The sequence below is a fragment of the Hemitrygon akajei genome, chromosome 9 (genome assembly GCF_048418815.1).
Source record: "Hemitrygon akajei chromosome 9, sHemAka1.3, whole genome shotgun sequence".
Lineage (NCBI taxonomy): Eukaryota > Metazoa > Chordata > Chondrichthyes > Myliobatiformes > Dasyatidae > Hemitrygon > Hemitrygon akajei.
In genome coordinates, this window is record NC_133132.1 from 103040880 (window position 1) to 103052999 (window position 12120).

The 12120-nt window shown below is 45.4% G+C and overlaps 1 protein-coding gene across 1 annotated transcript in view; it reads right to left on the reverse strand.

Moving 5' to 3' along the window:
- Positions 1-5748, reverse strand: part of elp3 (elongator acetyltransferase complex subunit 3) — a 120066-nt gene extending 114318 nt beyond the window's left edge. The window contains exons 1-2 of the mRNA XM_073056692.1: positions 5617-5748; positions 1497-1596 (exon numbers count right to left, since the gene is read on the reverse strand). Coding sequence (XP_072912793.1) covers positions 1497-1596; positions 5617-5638 — 122 coding nt within the window. The 5' untranslated portion in view covers positions 5639-5748. The remainder of the gene's footprint in view (positions 1-1496; positions 1597-5616) is intronic.
- Positions 5749-12120: the final 6372 nt, after the last annotated feature.

Sequence of the window (12120 nt, forward strand, 5' to 3'; positions counted from 1 at the left end):
TTAGCACAAGTCCCTGAGTAGCATGGCCTGAAGACTGATGGTGCATGGGGTATTGTCTTGGAGTCATGCAGCAGTTTGTCATCACCTGCAGATGAAGGCAAATCAGCTTGTCTCACACTGGTTGCAGTAAAGGATGGAAGGCTGCTTGGGAAAGAGGTGACTGTGAGGAAATTTATAAAGTGGGGCGACATACAGTCAATGGGGCATGGGAAGATGGAATCAATCTGGGCCTTTCATCAAAACAGAATTACCAAGCCCACTGCATACACACTTTAAGGCAGCATCTTCCCAGATCTAACCCCTTGATTCCTCCCCATGTCGAGGAGATCTTTGGGGGTGGGTGGGATGTGCCCCAAAGAAGGTGGCTTACATCACTAAGCAACAGGACATGCCTTCTTCTTGTAACTATGACCAGGGAGGAAGCATAGGGGCTTGAAGTCCCACACTCAATAATTCAGAGATAGCTTCTTCCCATCCACCATTAGATTTCAGAATAGTCCATGAACACTACCGTTATAGAACACAGAACATTACAGCACAATACAGGCCCATCAGCCCACAACACTGTGCCAACCTTTCAACTTCCTCTAAGATCTAATCCTTCCCTCCCACGTCATGTGCCTATCAAAGTCTCCTAAATGTCCTAATGTACAGATCCACAGCACGTTCCATGCACCCACCACTCTTTGTAAAGCACCTACCTCTGACATCCTCCCTATACTTTTTTCCAATTGTGTTAAAATTATGCCCCCAGTATTAGCTGTATCTGCCCTGTGTAAAGTCTCTAGTTGTCCACTTCACCTATGCCTCTTACCATGTTGTAATCTCTACTAAGTCACCTCTCCTCATCCTTATTCCTTTAGTTATTCCCTTTTTTAGCACTGTTTATTTTTTCAATTAATTTTTTATATTTGTATTTGTTCTACAAAATGACAAATTTCACACCATACAAGACAATGATAATAATCTAATTCTGAATTCAAATAGATGGCTCTGACAGTTTTACGACAAATATTAAAACGGCTTTTAATGGGGTTGAAAGGGAAAATAAAGCAACCATGATCAAATAGCGGAGCAGACTTGACAGGCCAAATGGCCTAGTTCTGCCCCCATAGTCATAGAGCTCTACAGCAGAGAAACAGGCCCTTCAGCCCATCTAATCTGTGCTGAACTGTTATTCTGCCTAGACACATCTTCCCACTGGACCATAGGCCTCCATATCCCTCCTATCCATGTACTTATCCAAATTTCTATTAATTGTTGAAATTGAACCCTCATCCACACTCCCACCACCATCTGAATGAAAAAGTTCCCTCACAGGTTCCCCCTAAATATTTCAGCTTTCCCTATAATTCAAAGTGATGATGGTGCTAAATGGAGACTCCTTTGCTTGCAAATCCTACCTTTGATTTACTGTCCCACACTATAACACCTCCAAATCTTTGCATTGTTTCACCTTATCTCTTATGGTCAAGTAGTCTAGAGTAGATACTTACTTGTTAAGGTTGACATCCTTCCCTTGCTCATGCGCTTCAATCAGTTCTTTCAGGATATCAGCAATTGTCATCATCATCCGCTCAGCATGGCTGAACTCCACTAGAGAAGATTTAAAAGGATTATTTTCATTCCTGTTAGAAAACATCGCTTGCGGCAACAACCAACACAGTCTGTGGACATGAAAGGGGCAGTCCATAAGTGTCACCATGATTCCAGTGCCTAAAAAACTTGCCCCCAGTTTATCTATCCTAACCCGTACAGTATGGCTTTGAAATGTGGGAGAAAACTGGAGCATCCAGATAAACCCACACGGTCACGGCGAGAAGGTACAAACCCCTAATAAGCAATGGCATTCATACAGACTCATGACCGTACGGGTTTCCTCCAGGTGCTCCAATAGAAGCGAAAGATAAGATCTCAACCAGGGAGACAATTAGCCATAGGAACAAAACTAGGCCATTTAACCCATTGAGTCTGCTTCGCCAATCGATCACAGCTGATTCATTTTGACTTTGAGTTGGTGAACTGGACAGCATTTGGGGATTCATCTTCGAGTCTGAATGAACACAGCTGTCACTGACTTCATTAAAATCTTCCCTCTGTCAACCACAACAGGTAGGATTTCCCAGTGGCCACCCATTTTAATTCAAATTGCCATTCCCATTCTGACATCTCAGTCTATGACCTCCTCTAGTGCCATTCTCAGGTTAAAGGAACACCACCTTATATTCCATCTGGGTAGCCTCCAACCTGATGGCATGAGCATAGATTTCTCGAAGATCCAGTTATGTTCCCCCACCCTTCACCAATCCCATTTCCCTCTCTCACCTTATCCCCTTATCTGCCTATTACATCCCCCTGGTACTCCTCCCCTTTTCCTTTTTCCCATGGCCCTCTATTCTCTTCTACTAGATTCCCCCTTCTCTAGCCCTGTATCTCTTTCATCAATCAACTTCCCAGCTCTTTACTTCACCCCTCCCCTTCCTATTTCAGTTATCACCTTGTGCGTCTTCCTCCCCTCCCCCCACTTTTTACTCTGACTCCTCACCCCCTTTTTCTCAGTCCCAATGAAGGGTCTTGGCCCGAAATATTGACTGTACTCTTTTTCATAGATGCTGCCTGGCCTGCTGAGTTCCTCCAGCATTTTGTGTGTGTTACTTGGATGTCCAGCATCTACAGATGTTCTCTTGTTTGTAATTGGACTAACTTTTGCCTAGTTGATTATGAAATTTCTTCAGCCAGAGACGGGTGAATCTGTAGACTGTGTTGGCACAGAGGGCTGTGGAGGCCAAGGCATTCATTTGTTGAGTTTAAGGCATGGACTGGTAGTTTCTTGATTGGAAAGGGGATTAAGGGGAGATGAGGAAGAATGGGCTTAGAGAAAAAAGACATGAACATCATTGTTACTTATTCACCATCCCTAATTCCCCCCAAACCAAGGAGATAGTTAAGAAATAATTGCATGTAAGAATTCAGTGAACCAGATTTGTTTTAGACCATCAGATATAGGAGATTTCGGTCAATGACCGATTGAATCTACTCAACCAATCAATTAACCCCTTTCTTCCACCTTCTCCCCTTAACTCCCTTTCTAATCAAGAAACTATCAATCCCTGCCTTAAATACAACCAATAAATGATTTGGCCTCCACAGCTCTTTGTGCCAACAAATTCCAGATTCATCCCTCTCCGGCTGAAGAAATTCCTCCTCATCTCAGTTTTAAAAGACATGTCCCTTTGTACATGTGACAAATAAGCAGTAGAGGCTACCTCAGTATTTAAGACAAGGTTGGTTAGATTTTTGCATAGTAGGGGAATGAAGGGTTATGGGGGAAAGGCAGGCAGATGGAGATAAGTCCATGGTCAAATCAGCCATGATCTTGTTGAATGGTGGAAAAGGCTCCACAGGCCAGATGGCCTACTCCTGCTCGCATTTCATATGCAAATAAAGCTAATCTAATATTTAATCTTCTATTGCAAGGCAGATGCCCCAATCCTGGAATTTTAGATATCTGATATTACAGTTGCCATCAATAACATTGGTTTTCCCTCCCTAAATTCACGGCTGTATCTAATTCGCTGGGTGGGGGAAAGTACATCTTCAGCTGGCAAAGTCCATGTGTTAAATCAGCCAGGAGACCAGAGATCTAAGCAGAAAAAAATTTCACACCAAACTGAAGGGAGAGTGCAACACACACAAAATGCTTCAGGAACTCAGCAAGTTAGGTAGCATCAATGGAAATGAATAAACAGTCAACTCTTTGGGCTGAGATCCTTCATCAGGATGGGAAAGGAAGAGGGTTAAATTAGAATAAGAAGGTGGGGGGAAGGGAGTACGCCTGAATGTGATAGGTGAAGCCAGGTGAGTGGAAGGTAGGTGAGATCAAATAGCAGTTGGAAATTGATGGGTGAAAAGGTAAAGGGCTAAAAAAGTAATCTGAAAGGAGATGAGAGATGGTCTTTTGATTAAATTATGGAAATTAGGAGTGATAGGAAGGCTATATAATTTTTTTCAGTGTTTTTTTTATTTGGACAGTAAGGGTAGGTTAAGGTATATTCAGGCTTCTATGAGATAGAGAAGGCAGCCCTTTATTGTTTAATATTATGATTAAAAGATACTTTCTCTGTGATAGGTACTGGGGTGGGTAAATCACTTTTTGCAGATGTTGGAGTATTATGGATTAGAGATAGGAATTTCTATTTAACTGTATATAGGGTGCAATTCAAACTAATAAGGTTGAACAGTGGGCGAATAGACGAGGTTTTAAGCTTTCAGTAGCTAAAACACAAGTTATGTGTTTTACAAAGAGGATCAATAGACCTGTATTTAATTTGAAATCATATTATCAAACTCTTGAAGAAGTAAGATGTTTTGGCATGTGGTTGGATAATGAGCTGATGGGGAAGCACCATATCAGGAAGATAATTGACAAATGTAAAGGGGCTTTAAGTATCCTCAGGTCCATGTCGGCATTCTTGGGGTGCTACATGAAAATCTTAGCTGACCATTTATATTTGTTTAATTAGGTCTGAATTTGATTATGACTGTGTGGCTTATAGATCAGCGTCATCTTCAAATTTAAAATGTCTGGATGTGATACAAGCACAGGCTTTAAGATTGTGTTGTGGTGCAGTTAAGGTTGTCTATTTTGGTTGAAATGGGCAATTACCCTTACAGTTGTGGAGGCTGAAGCTGTTGTTAACATACTGTATTAACTTGAGGAGGCAGAGGAATGACCACCCTAATAAGAGTGTGTTGGAAGACTGTTGGGAACATCACAAGAAGAGTGTTTTTTAGTTTTGGGTGGCTGGGTTTTTTTTTATCATGCTAGGAATATGGGTTTACTGGATTATGCAAACATTGGTTTTCCCACTGTAGCTTCTTCAGTAACCCCACCGTAGTTTCTCAAATGACTTCAGCTGATTTTAGGTTGCATGATTTAATGGTCCTAGGATCATGAGGTGCCTGAGAGTCAGTTAGCTTATCAATATGTTAAGGAAAATTATTGCGATATGTTAACCATTTAACATATGCCCTAACACTTATCACTTATCCCTGTTAAGGTGGCTGGAAGATGGGGTGAAGACAGATATAGGAGAAATGGAGATGTGGATGAGGACAGCTTCAATACTGGAGAAAGGGAAACTATACTTTTGAAGGAGGAGGACATCACCGATGTTTTGGAAAGGAAACCCTCATCCTGTTCACGGATGCGGCGGGGGAACTGAGAAAAGGGGTGTTGGGACTCCCCTCCCTGCCTAACTCTGTCCTGCCCTCTGGTTCAGCCCCGATCCCCAGTCCATGCAATAGACCAACTGTACTCTCAACTCCAGTGTGTGTTTCAGACACCTGCTCATCTTTGCAACCCCTGACCCTATGCTCCAGTCCATCTTGTAACCCCACACCCTCCTATCTCCGCCCATCTCTGTACCCCTCTCCGACCCTCTGGCCCCTTGCATCTTTATATCCCCTCCCGGATCCTCTGTCCCGGTGCATCTCTGTAACTCTTCCCCATTCATCTCTCCAGGTCCATCAATACACCACCTCCCCAATCCCCTTTCCCGGTTTATCTCTGTACCTCAGACACGTATCCGGATCCCAACCCCCGTCAAAACTAACCTTTCCTCCGAGGTTTCCCCATGCCTGCTTTAGATTCTAGTCCATCTATCGTAAACTAGGTCATTTTGCGGCACTGTCGTAAGGAAGTCGCAAAACAGCTGCGGGAGCCCAGGCGTCGCGGCTGCGGATCACGTGTCCCCGGCAGCACTTCGGGCGACTTCGGGCGAGTTCGGGCGGGGGCGGGGGCGGGGGCGGGGCCATAGTAGCTACGGAAATTAATACAAACACGAGGAACTCTGCAGATGCTGGAAATTCAAACACACACAAAATGCTGGTGGAACGCAGCAGGTCAGGCAGCATCTATAGGAGAAGCACTGTCGACGTTTCGGGCCGAGACCCTTCCTGTGTTACGGAAATTAATAAGCAGCTGAGGTTCGGGACAGGATCTTCCTTCGGCATTGTAAAGGAAGAGGATGCACGCCGGAATAAAAAACGTTGGGCGGGGAGAGGGTTGGCTGGGAAGGGAAGGAAAGGAAAGGTGGAGAAGAAGAAAAGCTAGAAGGTGATAGGTGAAGCCAGGTGGGTAGGAAAGGTAAAGGGCTGGAGAGGAAGGAATCTGATAAGATGGAGTCAAAGACAAGATCGCGGAAAGGATACGAGTCTATAGAACCGAGTCTGGGTGAGTACGTAGGTGAAGAGTCGGAGGGCAGCAGAGAGCAGTGAGAGAGGGTCAGAATTCCCGTCGAAGAGTTAATCATATTCAGGGTAGACATCCCCTGAAGATACTTCGTAGTGGAATCTTAACATTAGAAAGTCTGCATGTGCTGGAAATCCAGACACAGGCAGACGGACGGGCGCAGACAGACGAAAAAAAGAATGCTGGAGGAACTCAGCAAGTCAGGCAGTATGAATAAACAGTTTACATTCTGGACCAAGACCCTTCTTCAGGACTGAAAAGGAAAGGAGTAAAATGCCTGAATAAAAAGGGTCGGGAAGGGTAAGAAAGATAGCTGGAAGGGGAGGAATGAAGCCAAGGTGAGTAGCAAATCTTGAGCAACCCACACAAAATGCTGCAGGTCAGGCAACATCTATGGAGGGGAATAAATAGTCGACATTTCGGTCCAAGACCCTTCTACAGGGTGGAATTTTATTTGCATCATGCAGAATTTTTGCACACTACTTTCAAATACAACTTATGAATATGACCTTAAACGTTTTAGCAACACACACAAAATGCTGATGGAACGCAGCAGGCCAGGCAGCATCTATAGGAAGAAGTGCAATTGACATTTTGGGCCGAGACCCTTCGTCAGGACTAACTGAAAGAAGAGATAGTAAGAGATTTGAAAGTGGGAGGTGGAGTGGAGATCCAAAATGATAGGAGAAGACAGGAGGGGTTGGGATGAAGCTAAGAGCTGGAAAGGTGATTGGCAAAAGGGATACAGAGCTGGAGAAGGGAAAGGATCATGGGACAGGAGGCCTAGGGAGAAAGAAAGGGGGAGGGGAGCACCAGAGGGAGATGGAGAGCAGGCAAGGAGTGATTGTGAGAGAGACAGAGAAAAAAAAAGGGGGGAAATAATAAATAAATAAAAGGATGGGGTAAGAAGGGGAGGGGTCATTAACAGAAGCTAGAGAAATCAATGTTCATGCCATCAGGTTGGAGGCTACCCAGACGGAATATCAGGTGTTGTTCCTCCAACCTGAGTGTGGCTTCATCTTGACAGTAGAGAAGGTCATGGATAGACATATCAGAATGGGAAAGGGACGTGGAATTAAAATGTGTAGCAACTGGGAGATCCTGCTTTCTCTGGCAGACAGAGTGTAGGTGTTCAGCGAAACAGTCTCCAAGGCTGTGTCGGGGAGCACCGGACACAATATACCACACCAGCCGACTCACAGGTGAAGTGTCACCTCGCCTGGAAGGACTGTCTGGGGCCCTGAATGGTGGTGAGGGAGGAAGTGTAAGGGCAGGTGTAGCACTTGTTCCACTTACAAGGGTATGTGCTGGGAGGGAGATCGGTGGGAAGGGATGGGGGAGACGAATGGACAAGTGAGTCGCATAGGGAGTGATCCCTGTGGAAAGCAGAAAGGGGGGGAGGGAAAGATGCATTTGGTGGTGGGATCCCATTGGTGGTGGTGGAAGTTACAGAGAATTATATGTTGGACCTGGAGGTTGGTGGGGTGGTAGGTGAGGACAATGCCAATCCTATCTCTAGTGGCGTGGTGGGAGGATGGGGTGAGAGCAGATGTGTGAAATGGGAGAGATGCGTTTGAGGGCAGAGTTGATGGTGGAGGAAGCCCCTTTCTTTAAAAAAGGAAGACATCTCCTTTGTCCTGGAATGAAAAGCCTCATCCTGAGAGCAGATGCAGCGGAGATGGAGGAATTGCGAGATGGGGGTGGCAATTTTGCAAGAGACAGGGTGGGAAGAGGAATAGTCCAGGTAGCTGTGAGTGTCCGTAGGCTTATAGTAGATATCAGTAGATAAGCCGTCTCCAGGGATAGAGACAGAAAAATCAAGAAAGGGGAGGGAGGTGTCGGGGAAATAGACCATGGTCAATTTGAGGGCAGGGTGAAAGTTGGAGGCAAAGTTAATGAAGTCAACGAGCTCAGCATACGTGCAGGAGGCAGCGCCAATGCAGTCGTCGATGTAGCAAAGGAAAAGTGGGTGACGGATACCCGTATAGGCTTGGAACATGGACTGTTCCACAAAGCCAACAAAGAGGCAGGCATAACTGGGATCCATACAGGTGCCCATGGCTACACCTTTGGTTTGGAGGAAGTGGGAGGCAGCCAAAGGAGAAATTATTAAGAGTAAGGACTAATTCCGCTAGACGGAGGAGAGTGGTGGTAGAGGGGAACTGGTTGGGTCTGGAATCCAAAAAGAAGCGGAGAGCTTTGAGCCCTTCCCGGTGGGGGTGGAAGTATATAGGGACTGGACGTCCATGGTGAAAATAAGGTGGTGGGGGCCAGGGAACTTAAAATTATTGAAAAAATGCAAAGCGTGAGAAGTGTCACGAACATAGGTGGGAATGGATTGAACAAGGGGGGATAAAACAGTGTCGAGGTATGCAGAAATGAGTTCGGTAGGGTAGGAGCAAGCTGAGTCAATGTTCTCCCTCCCCCTGGCATTACACTTCCTCCCTCACCACCATTCTGGGTCCCAGACAGTCCTTCCAGGTGAGGCAACACTTCACCTGTGAGTCAGCTGGTGTGATGTACTGCATCCGGTGCTCCCAGTGTGGCCTTTTATATATCGGTGAGACCCAACGCAGACTGGGAGACCGTTTCGCTGAACACCTACGCTCGGTCCGCCAGAGAAAGCAGGAGCTCCCAGTGGCCACACATTTTAATTCCATGTCCCATTCCCATTTTGATATATCTATCCATGGCCTCCTCTTCTGTCAAGATGAAGCCACACTCAGGTTGGAGGAACAACAACTTATATTCTGTCTGGCCATCAGGCATGAACATTGATTTCTCTTCTGTTAATGCCCACCCCCTCCCCTTCTTAACCCATCCCTTATTTATTATTTCCCCTTTTTTTTCTTTTCTCTCTTTTCTCTCTCTCTGCCCCTCTCACTGTCACTCCTTGCCTGTTCTCCATCTCCCTCTGGTGCTCCCCTCCCCCTTTCTTTCTCCATAGGCCTCTGGTCCCATGATCCTCCTCCTTCCCCAGCTCTGTATCCCTTTTGCCAAACACCTTTCCAGCTCTTAGCTTCATCCCACCCCCTCCTGTCTTCTCCTATTATTTCGGATCTCCCCCTCCCCCTCCCACTTTAAAAATTCTTACTATCTCTTCTTTCAGTTAGTCCTGACGAAGGGTCTCGGCCCGAAACGTCGACAGTGCTTCTCCTTATAGATGCTGCCTGGCCTGCTGCGTTCCACCAGCATTTTGTGTGTGTTACTTGAATTTCCAGCATCTGCAGATTTCCTTGTGTTTGCATTAAATATTTTAGCCTGTCCATCAATGTACATGGCTTTTCAGATTCAGATGTGTTTATCACATGTACGTTGAAACATACAGTAAGTTGTGTTGTTTGAACACACCCAAGAATGTGCTGGAGGCAACCTGCAAATATCGCAATATATTCTGGCGCCAATATTACATCTTGCTGCAGGGAGCAATGAGGGATCTTGTGTAATGCCTGACTGAAATCCTTGTAGATAATGTCCACTGCCTTATTCTCGTAAATCATTTTTGTCACCTGAAAAAAATCAAGTTTGTGAGACAGACTTGCCCTGTAAAAATCAATATTGACTATATTCTTTCAAGTGAATCCTCTCAACAGCTTCCCAGTACTGATGTTTAAATGAGGGGTGTTGTATCAGTTGAACTGCAGGGTGTCTGCACTGCTTTAACCATGAAGATTCAGTGTCCAACTGTACAGAGTCCGTGTTATGATTTTAAATGAGCTTCAGGATGTCAAAAGTTTTTGTTGTTAGAAAATGCTGCATTTGACATACCTATTTCTACCAAACTATCTCCCAAAATACCAACCTCATAGTTCCCACACCCCACACTTCCCGTTTCTACCTCCTACCCAAGATCCACAAACCTGCCTGTCCAGGTAGACCCATTGTTTCAGCTTGCTCCTGCCCCATCAAACTAATTTCTGCATACCTCAACACTGTTTTATCCCCCCTTGTTCAACCCCTTCCCACCTATGTTCATGACACTTCTCATGCTCTGGATTCTTTCAATGATTTCAAGTTCCCTGGCCCCCGTCGTCTTATTTTCATCATGGACGTCCAGTCCCTATATACTTCCATCCCCCACCAGGAAGGTCTCAAAGCTCTCCGTTTCTTTTTGGATTCCAGACCCAACCAGTTCCCCTCTATCACCACTCTCCTCCGTCTAGCGGAATTAGTCCTTACTCTTAATAATTTCTCCTTTGGCTCCTCCCACTTCCTTCAAACTAAAGGTATAGCCATGGGCACCCATATGGGTCCCAGCTATGCCAGCCTTTTTGTTGGATATGTGGAACAGTCCATGTTCCAAGCCCATACTGGTATCCATCCCCCACTTTTCCTTCGCTACATCGACGACTGCATTGGCGCTGCCTCCTGCACGCATGCTGAGCTCGTCGACTTCATTAACTTTGCCTTCAACTTTCACCCTGCCCTCAAATTTACCTTGTCCATTTCCAACACCTCCCACCCCTTCCTTGATCTCTCTGTCTCTATCTCTGGAGACAGCTTATCTACAGATGTCTACTATAAGCCCACGGATTCTCACAGCTACCTGGACTATTCCTCTTCCCACCATGTCTCTTGTAAAAATGCCACCCCCTTTTCTTAATTCCTCCGTCTCCGCCGCATCTGCTCTCAGAATGAGGCTTTTCATTCCAGGACGAAGGAGATGTCTTCCTTTTTTAAAGAAAGGGGCTTCCCTTCTTCCACCATCAACTCTGCCCTCAAACGCATCTCTCCCATTTCATGTACATCTGCTCTCACCCCATCCTCCCGCCACCCCACTAGAGATAGGGTTCCTCTTGTCCTCACCTACCACCCCACCAGCCTCCATGTCCAACATATAAATCTCCATAACTTCCACCGTCTCCAATGGGATCCCACCACCAAGCACATCCTTCCTTCCCCCGACTTTCTGCTTTCCCCAGGAATCGCTCCCTACGTGTCTTCTTTTTTCTCTCTTTTCCTCCCACAGTCACTACTTGCCTGTTCTCCACCTTCCTCTGGTACTCCCTTCCCCCTTTCTTTCTTCTAAGGCCTTCCGTCCTATGATACTCCCCCTTCTCCAGCCTTGTACCCCTTTTGCCGATCAACTTCACAGCTCTAGGCACACCCTCCTGTCTTCTATCATTTCGGGTCTACCCCTCCCACTTCCAAATCTCTTACTATCTCTTTTTTCTGTTAGTCCTGACTAAGGGTCTCGACCTGAAACGTCAGCTGTACTTCCTCCTATAGATGCTGCCTGGCCTGCTGCATTCCACCGGCATTTTGTGTGTATTGCTTGAATTTCCAGCATCTGCAGATTTTCTTGTGTTTGAATTTCCCTAAATACCCATTTCACTCTAAAATGTGAGAATCTTGTATTTGCAATTAGAGATATTCATATTGCACACACATTGACCTGGAGCCACATAGCTTGTCCCGGTCCCTGTCTCTCCCTCTACCCCTCTCCCTCACTCACAATGACAGCCTGCCTCTGACTTCTAAACATTCCAACCCAGGGGCCTCTGCCCATTCCAAGATAAAGGAAGGTCGGGAATTCCATGGTAAAGGAAAGTAACAAAAGAACACAAACCCTGAACAGACGCTGCGAAAAAATAAAATTAATGCTTGTGCTTTTATTTCAGAATATTTGCAAATAACTGACAATTGGAATTTTTAAAATTTCCTTAATTTAATTTAAAGAAAAAATGTTAACCTATTCTAACAAATAAAAGAAAAAGATGGATGGGTCTGTCACGCATTCACATAGCTTTGTAAAGAGACTTTGCCATTTTAGACATAGTAGGTCCTGCAGATTTATTTCACATAATCTTTCTTTTGAACTCGCATGATGGCACACCTTTGGCAGCATTTTAAGGTTCACAGACCGT